The 14,518-nt window shown below is 42.0% G+C and overlaps 1 protein-coding gene across 1 annotated transcript in view; it reads left to right on the top strand.

The window, feature by feature from the left end:
- Positions 1-14,518, top strand: part of LAMA2 (laminin subunit alpha 2) — a 710,698-nt gene that overhangs the window by 287,496 nt on the left and 408,684 nt on the right. The window contains exon 10 of the mRNA XM_088840739.1: positions 10,067-10,227. Within this exon, the coding sequence (XP_088696865.1) occupies positions 10,067-10,227 (161 nt within the window). The remainder of the gene's footprint in view (positions 1-10,066; positions 10,228-14,518) is intronic.

A 14,518-nucleotide genomic window follows, 5' to 3' on the forward strand; every position in this document is an offset into this window, starting at 1 on the left:
CATAAAGTGATGGGACTGGATGCCATGATCTTTGTTTGCTGAATGTTGAGCTTTAAGCCAACTTTTTCACTCTCCTCTTTCACTTTCATCAAGAGACTCTTCAGTTCCTCTTCACTTTCTGCCATAAGGGTGGTGTCATCTGCATATCTGAGGTTATTGATATTTATCCTGGCAATCTTGATTCTAGCTTTTGCTTCTTCCAGCCCAGCATTCCTCATGATGTACTCTGCATATAAGTTAAACACGCAGGATGACAATATACAGCCTCAATGTACTCCTTTTCCTATTTGGAACCAGTTGGTTGTTCCATGTCCAGTTCTAACAGTTACTTCCTGACTGCATACAGATTTCTCAAGAGGCAGGTCAGATGGTCTGGTATTCCCATCTCTTCCAGAATTTTCCACAGTTTATTGTGATCCACTCAGTCAAAGGCTTTGGCATAGTCAATAAAGCAGAAATAGATGTTTTTCTGGAACTCTCTTGCTTTTTTGATGATCCAGCAGATGTTGGCAATTTGATCTCTGGTTCCTCTGCCTTTTTAAATCCAGCAGTAGGGGCATTAGCCAACTCCAAATCCCCCCTCACCCGGCGAATGCCCCCCAAAAGTTTGTAGCCACCCCCAAGAACCCTCCAGTTCATTCTTTGAGATCCTGTAGGGTCTGAATGTTTCTCTTGAGGTCTGTGAGACTTTCTTTCACTTAGCTGGAGGTATTTACCCAGAAACAACATGTCTCACTCAAGATGGCTCAAGGCCCTCCTTGTTCAGGGATCAGGAGATCTATCTCCTGTCTGTTTTGCAGTACAACCCCTGCCCAGCTATACTGGCTCTTTAGAGCTTCCCTGAGAAATATTAACCCCAGAAACTTAAGTTTGGGAGTGTTCATTAAAATGGCATTCATTTGTAGTTCTGAATAGGTGTATGAGATCTCCCAGGGGCTCACAGGTGTATTGAGTGTCCTCTTCCATTTTCTTCCATGGCTTGACTCTTGAATAGTGAATCCAGGAGTCATGTCCTGGTACCTTAACTGCTATGGTGGAACAAAATATTACAGGGTAGGGGCCCTTCAATGTGGCCTGGGGTTAAGCCTTTGGGGACCCATCTTTCCAGACTTTAATTAGGTCTTGAGTCCCTGGAGCTTATAATGGTGACTCTTTAGAATTTTGGGGGTTCTAGTTGAACACCCCATAAACGTATATCCTGTTGGAACTGCCCAATGGCCATGGTATAAGACCGGATCTTGGAAGAGGTCATTGACATAAGCAAATGGTCTCCATATAGCATCTCATAAGGACTAAGACCAACCTGTTCCTTAGGGGCAATACAGGTGCGGAGGAGAGCTATTGGGAAAGCCTCCTTCCATCCCAGGGAGGTCTCCTGGGTTATCTTTTTTATTGCTGATTTTAAGAATTGGTTGGCTCTTTCTACTTTTTCTGAAGACTGAGGCCTCCAGGCACAATGGAGATAATGAGTAATGCCCTAATGCTTTAGAGACCCCATGGGTGACCTTAGATGTAAATGATGTACCATTGTCATTTTGTAATGACCTGAACAGACCAAATCTCGGAATGATTTCATGGAGCAGTTTTTTTCTTTTTTTTTTAACCACTCTTCAGCCTTCTCAGTCCAGGTGGGAAAACTTTCAATCCATCCTGTGAATGTACCTATCATGACTAATAGGTACCCTTGAGAAACTGGCATCTAGGTGAAGTCCATCTGCCAGTTCTCTCCTGGGTAGGTCCCATGTCACTTGACAGGCTGGGCCAGCTAGGATCTTTGAGCTCCTTGGGCGTTAATTGGCAAGTGGGAAAAGAGGAGACCACTTACCTTATAGTCGTTTGGAGGCCTGTTCCTCTGAAGGACATTTCTAGTAATCTTTGGAGGGCCTTTTCCCCTAAATGAGTTGTGGCATGTAAGGAGTTAACCAACTTCCATTGGAGGTTTCCAGGCAGAAAAAGGAGTCCCTCCTTTTGGAACTACCCCATGCGATCTTCTTGAAAGCCCTCATTCTTAGTTTTAAGAGTCTCACCTTCAGTATATGAAGGAGTTTCTGAAAAATTAGTTTGTGGAACTAACGTGGCAACCCCTATATTAGGTCATTGTTCTGTAATGCTATTCTCCTAGCTTCTTGATTGGCTGCTTGGTTACCACGTGCCACTTCCATGCTCTTTTTGGTATCCTTTACAGTGGGAGACTGAAACCTTAGCTGGCAGATGAACTGCTTCCAAGAGCCTAAGGATTTGGTCACCATATTTGACTGGGGACTCTTGGGTGGTCAAGTGGCTTCTTTCTTTCCAAATAGCAGCATGAAGCACCAGAAAGGCATACTTAGAGTCAGTGTAAATGGCTACTCTTTTTCCTTTTCCTAGCTTTAAAGCTTGAGTCAGGGCTATGAGCTCAGCTAACTGGGCTGAAGGACCTGGTGGCAAAGGTTTAGCCTCTATAGTCTCAAAATCAGAGACTACTGCATATCCAGCTCTCTTTTTTTTCCATCCAAGACAAAGCTGCTTCCATCAGTGTATCAGATTTTCTCAGGATTGGTCAGAGGATCTTCCAACAATCCCTCTTGGCATTTTGTCCAGCAGTCCAAGATTTCTAGGCAAGACTGAAAGAGGAGAGAGCCCTCGGAGGTAGGCAAGAGGGTGGCTGAGTTAAGAATCTCACAAGGGGATATAGTGAGGCCTAGAATTTCCATTAACACTACTTGATATCTGAGAATTCTTTGATCAGACATCCATAAATGGCCTCTCCCGTTTAGGAGTTGTTTCAGTTGGTGGCTGGTAAAAATAGTTTGCCCCAAAAAGAGAGTTTTAAAGCACCTTCTATCAGGATTGCAATAACTGCAAGATTTTGAAGGCAGGGAGGTCAGCCTCCCTGGGTCTAGGGAGGTTTGGTCTAGCCTCTTGGAAAATAAGCTACAGTCTGGGGCTCAGGTCCCATACTTTGAGTTAACATTCCCCAAGGCTATTCCTTCTTTTTTGTGGACATAAAATTGGAATGCTTTTTCTGGGTCTGGCAACCTCAATGCAGGTGCTTGAGTTAAAGCTTGTTTTGGAATTCCAGTTGAGCTACTTCAAATCCTAAAAGATGATTTTGTGAAAGTGCTGCACTCAATATGTCAGCAAATTTGGAAAACTCAGCAATGGCCATAGGACTGGAAAAGGTCAGTTTTCATTCCAATCCCTAAGAGGTTATGTCAAAGAATGCTCAAACTACCACAAAATTGCACTCATCTCACACGCTAGTAAAGTCATGCTCAAAATTATCCAAGCCAGGCTTCAGCAATATGTGAACCATGAACTTCCAGATGTTCAAGCTGATTTTAGAAAAGGAAGAAGAGCCAGAGATCAAATTGCCAACATCCGCTGGATCATGGAAAAAGCAAGAGAGTTCCAGAAAAACATCTATTTCTGCTTTATTGACTATGCCAAAGCCTTTGACTGTGTGGATCACAATAAACTGTGGAACATTCTGAAAGAGATGGGAATACCAGACCACCTGACCTGCCTCTTGAGAAACCTGTATGCAGGTCAGGAAGCAACAGTTAGAACTGGTCATGGAACAACAGACTGGTTCCAGATAGGAAAAGGAGTACGTCAAGGCTGTATATTTTCACCCTGCTTATTTAACTTATATGCAGAGGTACATCATGAGGAACACTGGGCTGGAAGAAGCACAAGCTGGAATCAAGATTGCCGGGAGAAATATCAATAACCTCAGATATGCAGATGACACCACCCTTATGGCACAAAGTAAAGAAGAACTAAAGAGCCTCTTGATGAAAGTGAAAGAGGAGAGTGAAAAAGTTGGCTTAAATCTCAACATTCAGAAAACAAAGATCATGGCATCCAGTCCCATCACTTCATGGGAAATAGATAGGGAAACAGTGGAAACAATAGCTGGTTTTTTTCTTTCTGGGTTCCAAAATCACTGCAGATGGTGACTGCAGCCTTGAAATTAAAAGACTGTTGCTCCTTGGAAGGAAAGTTATGACCAACCTAGAGAGCATATTAAAAAGCAGAGACATTACTTTGCCAACAAAGATCCGTCTAGTCAAGGCTATGGTTTTTCCAGTGGTCATGTATGGATGTGAGAGTTGGACTGTGAAGAAAGCTGAGCGCCAAAGAATTGATGCTTTTGAACTGTGGTGTTGGAGAAGACTCTTGAGAGTCCCTTGGACTGCAAGGAGATCCAACCAGTCCATTCTAAAGGAGATCAATCCTGGGTATTCATTGGAGGGACTGATGTTGAAGCTGAAACTCCAGTACTTTGGCCACCTGATGCAGAGAGCTGACTCATTTGAAAAGACCCTGAAGCTGGGAAAGATTGGGGGCAGGAGGAGAAGGGGATGACAGAGGATGAGATGGTTGGATGGCATCACTGACACAGTGGACATGGGTTTGGGTGGTTTCCAGGAGTTGGTGATGGACAGGGAGTCCTGTCGTGGTGCCGTTCATGGGAGAGTCGGACACGACTGAGTGACTGAACTGAACTGACTGCCTTCTTTTGAGGAGTTCCCCACATTGGTGGGATTGAATCATCCTGTCCCTTCAAGTTTTCATATAAGGACTGGGCAATTAGACCATAGTTGGGTGTTCAGATTCTATGATACTCAGTTAGCCTCAGGAAAGCTTGCAATTGTTTTTGAGTCATGGGCGGGGGCAACTGAAGCATTCCTTGTACCTAATCAGAGGATAGCCTCTTGGACCCGTGTGTAATCTGAACTCCCAGGTAAGTGACCTTTGTCTCGACCATCTGTGCCTTAGTACAGGAGATTTTATATCCCTTCCCTGCCAAAAATTTTAGAAACTGAATTGCATGTTGTTGGGCAGTTTTCTCATCTGGAGAGCAGTTTAGTAGGTCATCTATGTATTGTAATATTTTCCTGTTAGGTCCCAAGTCCAGATCTAAGAGCCTGCCCAAACAGGTGGGGACTATCTCTGAACTCCTGAGGTAATACTGTTCAAGTCATCTGTTGGTGTTTTCCTACTGGAGCCTCCCACTCGAAGGCAGAAAGATATTGGGATTCTTTAGCCAGTGGTATGCAAAAGAATGCATCTTTGAGATTCAAGACTGTAAACTACTTGGCACTGGGTCGGATTTCTCCTAAGATTACATAGGGATTGGGTACTGTGGGATGGAGAGGGACTACAGCTTCATTTATGAGCTGGAGATCTTCAACTATTCAACAGGTTCCATCCTTTTTCTTTACAGGGAGGATTGGGGCATTACACAGTGAATTGGTGGGGACCAATAGCCCTCAGTCAAGGAATTTATTTATTAGAGGTTGTAGTCCTTCCCGAGCTTCTCTTCTGAGGGGATATTGTTTCTGGTTAGGAAACCGAGTGGGATCTCAGAGGACAATGATGATTGGTTCAACTTGGTAGGCTCGTTCAGGAGTCCCCTGGTCTAACACCTGGGGGTTAATTTTGTCCTCCCATAGTTTCTGGTCCCTTTCTATTGGAGAGGGTATAATGGGTTCTTCAGTAGTAACCAGAAGCTGTAGGGCTCTAGACGCTGAAAAGCTTCCCATCACAAGGGTGGTCCCCAGTTTAGTGAGTATATCTCTTCCCAATAAAGGGAGTAGGACTCTCAGGGACCACCAGAAACTGGTGGGAAAATATTTGTCCATTCCAGCAACAAAAAAGTGCTCGGGTGAATCTTTTAGTAATTGTTTTTCCTGTAGCACCCAAAATGGTACAGGTATGGGAGTAGAAGGTTCTGGAGTATGAGGTCAGGACAGAGTAGGTGTCCCCTGTGTCAACCAAGAAATTCTTGGACCTACCTGCCACATCCAGTTGCACCCTTAGCTCCAGCCCTGTACTGGTTATCTGTGACAGGCGGGTTGGCTGGAGTGGGCCATTTCAGTCCTGTTGAACCATCATAAGGGAAGGCTTGGTGTTTGCCCTTGAGGCTCTTGAGTCCCAAGAGCAAGATACCCATTGGGACATTGCCGTACAATGTCCCAAATTATGGCATTTGTGGCAAACCATTTTAGGAGACTTGTCATGGTTTGGACACTCTGGCCCAATGCCCCGCCTGTCTACAGATTAAGCATTTGCCTCGTACCTTGTCCTTCAGGGACTCAGGGTTTGCCATAGGGCTTCCCTGGAGGGTGGCCAGCATCTCGGAATGCCTTGTCCTTTTCCTTTTCTCCCTTTTCTGGGTCTTTGCCTCCCTCTTCATGGGTAGACTTCCTTAGGGGTGAGTCTTTCTGAAGCTTATTCTACCCAGTACTGTGGCAACCTGAGATCCGGGTGACCCCGGATCAGGGTGCAGATCCCCAGGCAACCTGAGGCATGGCAGCCTCCTGGAGATCGAATCCCCAGGCATGTCGAGGCAGGTTGGCCTCCTGAGAATTGGGTCCCTGGGCAGGTCGAGGCATGTCGACCTCCTGGGACCCCTGGACTGGCAGATCCCTGGACAAGTTGAGGCATGACAACATTTAGAGGACCAGATCCCTAGGCAGCTTGAGGCAGGTTGACATCCTGGGATCCCCAGACTAGAGTTGGGTGTCCCCGAGGTCTCCAGTGTGACAAGTGCTGGGTAGGATTAAGGGGTTGTAGTTTTAACTCATTGCCAGTTTGTTCACGCAGATGGGAATAGATATCATGATGTAAAGCAATCCAAGCCTGTACCCTAAGTCTTCATACCTGGTGAAGCAGCCATCAGCCTTATTCTCTTAGTTCTCGAAGGGAATATAAGTCACTAATTTCCTCTCCTAGTCCTCCATAAGAGCAGATTAGGGTGTCTCCAATGGTAAACACTTCATCGTCATAGACCCACTTTAGGTAATAACAGAAGTAATGACAAAGGAGTGGGTTATCTGGTCCTGTCAGAGGCATTAAGAGTATTTAATAAAAAGTGAGGTTGAGCAATGTTGCCTTCAAGGGGGCAGGGTCCTGGTAATTAGTAAGTGGCTTAAGAACAAATTGATCAGACCAGATATTCCATAAAAGTGGAGTGGAGATTTGATGAAAGCCTGAATATCTAGAGGGATTGAATATTATATAGTATTTCCTTCTCAAGGGCCAGCTATTTTCTGGTTGTCCCTCCAGAAGATTGTAGAGGCAACATTGTGGGCCCAGATATGGCTCAGGAAAAGAGCATGAAACAGGAGGAAAGGGAGCAGGGCACAACTTTTGAAAGAATGACATAGCCCAAGGGCATAACATAAAGATTAAAATCAAAGGAGTCTAAGATGACAAGTCAAATTCAACTAAACCCTGATCCCCAATCTGCAAGCTAAATAACACACCCAGAGGTGCCAGGACAGTTCCAAGGCACTGTCAAAAGACAGAGGAGTGGGTGATTCCCTAATGGTTGGAATGATCCTCCCATTCATTAGCATATGAATTCACCCAGCTCTAGCCACACCACATTCTATGGCCACTGCACTCTCCTCTGTGATGGCCCATATCCTTTGTGGAGTGTGCTTCTCTCTGAATCCTAACAAATCCACTTCTTACCTATCCCTGTGTCTCTAACTGAATTTTTTGCAATGAGACATCAAAGCCTGAGCTTCATTAGGTCCTGAAGCCAGGCACCATGGGTTTTGGCCAGGCTCAAGTCCTGGGAGAGAGGAGCTGAGGATGGGAGGAAAAAGTAGTGGGAAAAACGTGCCAAGGAATCCCCTTCATAACCTGCTGGAAAATCTGCTAAATACCTGACCTGTGCTCACAATTTTCATTGGCCTGATCCTTGGCACAAAGAAGATTAAGGACAGAAGAACCACCCCCCACCCCCGCCACCCGCTTGGGTAAACAGCTACTAAAGCACAGAGGATAGTGGAGCCTTCAGGACACACTGGGGAGTAGCCTCTCCAGAGTCCCTCAATTGCACCCACTGCTGCTCGCCTGTTCTTGGGGGTTTCAAGGAAACAAGAAATTGTAAAGGAATTAAGATTTTGTTAGGCATATGTCCTTCTAGCCATAGAAGCGAGGACCTCCTTCCTTAACCAGACATCTTCTGGAATCAGACTGAGCTGTGTGTTTCTGCTGAGTTTGTTTTTCACTGTCCTGCTTTCCAGCATGCCAGGCTTCTTGTCACTTCCCCTGCGCTGGGTTTTCCTTGCATTCAGCTCCCACCACGGGAGGGAGCTTTCACTGAGTTGGGCACCTGCTGTGCTTGGCCACCTCCTTGCAGGTTGGGGGTGGTGGTGGCAAGCCGAGGTTGTTTCAGCCAAGAACGGCACCATAGATGTCAGGGGAGTTTGTAATTTCCTCGGTTCTGACTCGTTGAAATAAAAATTTGAATTGATGGACAGACCAGCATTACAGCTCTTGGATGGACCACTGTTACAGCTCAGTTTTATTTAGAAAGTAAAGGAAAATACATCCTTAAGGTGTGAGGGCATGCCGACCCAAAAGACACGAAGAGAAAAGAGGCCCTGCCAGCCCAATTTTGGCTCCTCTTTTTATGTTTTTTCTCCTCCCCCTGGGCCTGCCTTATGTAAATTGGGCTAGCCAGAGGTGCTGTTTGTTTTACCTGAGGTCCTCACTCCAGTCCTCGGACCTTCCTTTGTTCTTATTTTGCAGGCTTTTCCCTTACTTTTTAGCCACCACCATTCTGGACTAACACCATTTTACCTAACACCATTAACTTGTAATGTTCTTAATTGCATTTAGAATGGTGACTCCTTCCTAGAAGGTTTTCAATTGACTTTGCCCAGGTCCATCAGTGGAATCACTATCTAAGGCAGCTGTAGTCTTAGAATATATATTTATATTAATAATAGGACTTGAAAATCAGAATTACTTCTTGATCCATGGGCTGCAGAATAGATGTGTTAACAGGCTTGGAAACAATGTGAATCTCACTGTACATCTCCATCAGAGCTCTTGGATGATGAGGTTCCTCATCAAAATGTTCAGTAATATTTTGAAACTTTTTTTTTCTGAGCAGTAGATCTCAACACTGGGCTTAAAATTTTCAGTAAACTGTATTTTAAAGAGATGTACTATTATCCAGGCAGAATTGATTTAGTAGAGGGCCCTGGGATTTCTGGAATGGTAAATGAGCATCGGCTTCAACTTCAAGTCATCAGCTGCATTAACTCCTGGGAAATTCCATGGATAGAGGAGCTATAGTTCATGGGGTTGCAAAAGAGTAGGCCAAGTTTATTTTGGGTTATCTCTGTTTGATTTTGTTGTCATGTATTCATGAGCTTCATAAACTGAATTACATTCATGTCTGTTTTTTTGTATGTTACATACGAGTTTCAAACATTGAGAATACTATAAAAATTAACCAATACTGAAATATTTTGTGGGAATTCTTTCATCATTTGTTTTCCTTTGATATCCTTAATTAGCCTTGTCTAAGGTTCCTTTTTATTTGCTTCCTTTTCATTTCTTTTTGTTTATGTTTCAAATATCCCTTGCTTCCTATGGTATTTATTTTGTTTTATGTTTTTTATAATTGCATGAATTAAGTTTTAATTTGTTTACATTTTTTTTTTACATTTTTTAATAATGGAAATATTTAAGCCTAAAAGTTTGACTTCAGTTTTTCTACATCCCATTGAATATACCTCTCTGTGCTATACAATAAGACCTTGTTGTTTATCCATTCTCTATATAAATAGTTTGCATCTGCTAATTTCAAACTCGAATTCATCCTTCCCACAATCCTCTCTTCTTTGGCAATCACAAATCCGTTCTCTTTGTCTGTTCTGTTCTGCTTGGTAGCTAAGTTCATTTGTGTCATATTTTAGAATCTACATGTAAGTGATACCATATGGTGTCTGTCTCTTTCTGACTTATTACTTAGTATGATAATCTCTAGATCCATCTATGTTGCTGCAAATGGCATTATTTCATTCTTTGTTATGACTGAGTATTATTCCATTGTATATATATACACCATATCTTCTTTATCCATTCATTTGTTGATGGACATTTGGTTTGAATACCTTTAGTCTTTTTCTTTGTTTTACTTAGATGATTGTTATTAGGTTTTTATTTTAAAGTAGTATATTTTTAACCCCAAACCACTTTTCCATCTTGTGATAGTCTCAGATTTACGAGTTAATTTGAAGATACTGATATGTGTTTCATCTTTTATTAGGTCTGGCACCTGGGTCCTGTCATTGTAAGCCTGGCTTCAGAGGGGTGAGCTGTGATCACTGTGCCAGAGGTTACACTGGCTACCCAGACTGCAAACCCTGTAACTGCAGTGGTGCAGGGAGCACAAATGAGGACCCTTGTTTTGGACCCTGTAACTGCAAGGTACCTTGTTTACTCAAATAATGTCCCATTGTTTAGAGCAAAGGTTATTTTCCTTAGTTTCTCTCTTATGTTTGTGCACATCAAGCGATTGGAGCTTCTGTAAATATCCAGTCTCTATTCTATGGTAGCACTCCTGTAAGTGTCTTTACAATCAGATTTGGTTCAGCAAGACATATGCCTTCTGTCTAAAACTTTACAAAAACAGAAGAGAAGTCATCTTAAGAATGTGTTATTTTATAACAGAAACACATTTTCCCCCTTACCTAAATAGTCTGTTTATTTTATTTTACTTTTTAAATTTATTTATTTTAAAATAAGAATTATAAGTCAAGAACTTTTCTTAGGTAAAGCCTGGTATACCCCAAGTCACCTGACTTCATTTGTTAAATGACTATAGCCTGGTGTTAATCTCCTGGTTGTACATTATGAAGCATCTGACCTTTATCTGAAGATTGGTTACTGAGATAAGCCTTAGAAACTAACCTAGAGTGTCCTTTTTAATAACTTAATTAAATCTTTTAGCAGTATCACGTAACAAGGGACTGTTTAGCCGTGAGTCTTAGTAAACACTAGACATTAACAAAACTAGAAACTTAATTTAACAATTTACAAACTTAATATTCCATGATTTTTCATTATGGAGGCATTAACCCTGTAGCCAGGAAGGCTTTAACCCGTCAAATAAAAAATGAGGTTTGTCAGGGAACTGAGAAAAGCCAAGCAGCCATCTTGGATTTCCCATAGCCCTGACTCTGATTTCCAGCTATTGTTTTTCATTTTCCAATTTAGAAGCAGACTTTTGCCATGGTTTAGGGACATTAGGATGGCACAAGTCTAACAGAGTTTTTGTATAAGCAGAATGAGCTTTTACATGTCTACAAACCCGACAATTGGATTAATTTCTAAAACTAGCATAGCATCAGGCCTATGGTAGAAAAGCATTTGATTTATATGCAGAGGTCAAGAAAACATTATAAATTATCATACGAATCAGGTCCAGCATCTTGGGCAAGCTGTCTACCTCTGATGTCGTCGTCTTCTCATCCTGGTGTAGTGTAGTTTCTTCTGAAAAAAGTCCTTCCATCCAGGTTGGAGAGAGTCCCTTAAATTATGTCTTTTTCTAGTCCTGGTTGCAGGTCATGAGGCATCTGATCTTCATCCAAAGATAGATCACTGAGACAAGCTTCAGAAACAAACCTAGGGTGCTCTTTAAGAACTCAACCAAATCCTATATTAATATCACATAACAGCAAAGATCCATTCAGGAAATGAGTCTTAGTAGATACAGACTTCCATTAACAAACTGGGATTTAACACTCATTGAAACATCATTTTTTTCCCTAAAATTACTCTCATTTTTACCAAATATAGCCAAATTAAGACTTGTTTACAGAATAAATCTGTTCTCAATAAACTTGACCTGATTATTTATATAACCATAGACTTTTCTTTTCTTTTTTGCTGAAACTTTTATGGAGTCTCAAACTTAACCTTAAGACCTTTCAGGGTTAGAGAAAGTCATCTCAAAGGCTTATCACAGATTTTGCGTAACAGATGTGAGTGAATTCCTCCCTTTCTTAAGGTCTCCCAAACTAAGATTTCTGTACCTGTTAGTGAGATAACCTTCTTAGTTTATCTGATAAAGTTACTGGAAGCCTAAGAGTTTCCAGTCTCTGAAGGGGTCAGACAGAGAAAAATATTAAATGCTTCAATTTGTCTATTAAATACCATTTTACCAAATTGCTGTTAAGTCATAATTAGTTTGAGGGAAAGGTTTCCTAAAATCTGGAAAACACAGATTCAAACCAGTAATTTTTCAGAAACCATAAAATTATAAGCATATTTGCCAGTTCATTCGGTCCTTTTGTTAACCTTTGTACAGTCATCAGGTTTCTCACTAGAATCTTTTAATTTCTTACCCAGTTCAGAAACTTGGATTTATCCAAAAGTCCATTTTATAAATCTTCTGGAAGAGGAAGCATTTTCACAAGAAACTTGGTTAGTGCTGTGACAACACTTTAAGATAGTAATCAGAATTACGGCAACATTTTACCTGAATATATCAGAATTTATATATAAATTGTTTCTAGGATATCTGTATTATTAACAATATACCATACAATATACCCGAGACTTATTATTCACTTGACAATACTTCCCATGTAATTTAACATGGAAGTTGAACCCAATTAGTGTAGTATCTCCCATTGGGATGTTTCAGGGGCCCTCTGAAGCATCCCAAAGTCAGCTAGAAGCCAAAAGTGCTTCATCAGATTGATTTAGGAAGTTTTGTCAACAAATATCAGAAAGGTTTAGAACACTCAGTCAGATGGGATTATAGGTCACTGAAACAATAGCTATTCACTCAGCCATAGTAACAATATAGGATTTCAGAGGCAAATATAGAACAGACCATTTAAGAGGCAAATAATCTTAGATCTATTGTCAAATGCAGTTTAACATCTCAAGAAAACGTTTGTTTATACACAAAACTCTTTCCTTGGGGTCCACTTTCCACAAAACCATTTTATCACTTTCTGTACCCATTTGTTCTCCCATCCTGAAACAGCCAACTGTAAGTCAGACCTTATTTTACTCTTAACTGCTAGCTATGGCTATATTATTTTCTACGTCACTTGTTTCACTGAGCCTGTGATATAATGCTGATATGCAGTTCCATATGAGATCAATAATTGTAATAATGTTACTCTGGGTATGAGAAAAAGCAACAAGAGGGAATATTTTCCTGGACCAGGAGGCTAGTAAGACAGTGGTCCAGAGACTTTTGCTACTTGCAAGGCCTGGTCCAATTTTAGCACACTGAGTGGCCCATCGCTTCCCTAGACCTGGGAATGAGCCTTCCCAGCAACGCGGCACACAATGGCCATGAAATGGTGTCACATGGTCAGATATGTGGCTATGAAGAGACCCTGCTGACTAGAAGTTGGTACTCGCCAGCTGCCTCTACAAAGATTACGTCACGACCATTGCAAGCTGCTGCAACACCCCCTGAAAGAAGTTCAGGGTGAAAATCAGGAATGAGGCACTCTGTGCTCTGAAAAAACTGGCAGAACAGGCTTTCAGATAGTCAGATCTTTTCAGAAAAAGGTTTTATGAGTTCCAATTCTTGCATCTTCTCATACCTAGAAAAACACTGACGTCATTAATGGTGACATCTGCTTTGGCTATTAAAAAAATTTTACTATTAAAAGTCAAAATAGAGTAGCTATGGTTCAGATATCCTGAGAAATAGCTATTTCCCAGATATCCTGAAAAATGATATTATGGGTGTGATTTCAGATTAGACGCTGTAACCTAATGTAGAACTTAATGCTTCTGTAATGCAATTTTTGCTTCTGTACTTTGCTTGCTGCTTGCTGCTCGTAAAACCAAAGTTACTCCATTTTAGATAAGGTTGTCTTTAAGTAAAGATTCCTAAAATTGTTTTTGAGTAAGGCTGTATAAAGATCCCTGGATCAAACTCTACCCACGGAGGAAGATTCCTCCGTTTGAACAACAGAAAAGGGGGGAGATGTTAGGAGCCCTAACATCTGAGTAGCCAGGATAGGCCTGAGACCTTGCTTAGGCCTAAGTTTTGATTTCCTGGAGAGAGGGTGGAGGCTAAGTCCACAGAAACTCCTCCCTAAGAAGATCCCGCCGGCGCCAAAATTAAGAAACTCCTCCCTAGAAAAGTCCCGCTGGTGCCAAAAGTCGGGCCAATCAGAATAAAAAGGGAAATCCCCCAGAAAAACCCCGCGCGCGTATAAACTGGCCAATGAGCTTCCGTGCGTGCATGAAGTGGCCAATGAGCTTCTGCCAGCTTGATCTTTTGAACAGAAATAGGTGCTTATGTAACCTGAGATTATAAAAACCGCTGTGACCTGGGCTCGTGGCTCTTGTCCCACTCCACTGCGCTGGAGGAGGCATGAGCCCTAGCTCGAGCTAGAAATAAACCCCATTCTTGCTTTTGCAAAAAAATAAATAAATAAATAAATTTATTTATTTTAATTGGAGGCTAATTACTTTATATTATTGTATTGGTTTTGCCATACATTGACATGAATCTGCCCTGGGTGTACATGTGTTCCCCATCTTGAACCCCCCTCCCACCTCCCTCACTATCCCATCCCTCTGGTTCATCCCAGTACACCAGCCACGAGCATCCTGTATCATGCATCAAATCTGGACTGGCGATTCGTTTCACATATGATAATATACATGTTTCAATGCCATTCTCCCAAATCATCCCACCCTTGCCCTCTCCCACAGAGTCCAAAACACTGTTCTACAC

The sequence above is a fragment of the Moschus berezovskii genome, chromosome 10 (genome assembly GCF_049115385.1).
Source record: "Moschus berezovskii isolate FMDL1 chromosome 10, NW_MosBer_1.0, whole genome shotgun sequence".
In the NCBI taxonomy this organism is placed as follows: Eukaryota; Metazoa; Chordata; class Mammalia; order Artiodactyla; family Moschidae; genus Moschus; species Moschus berezovskii.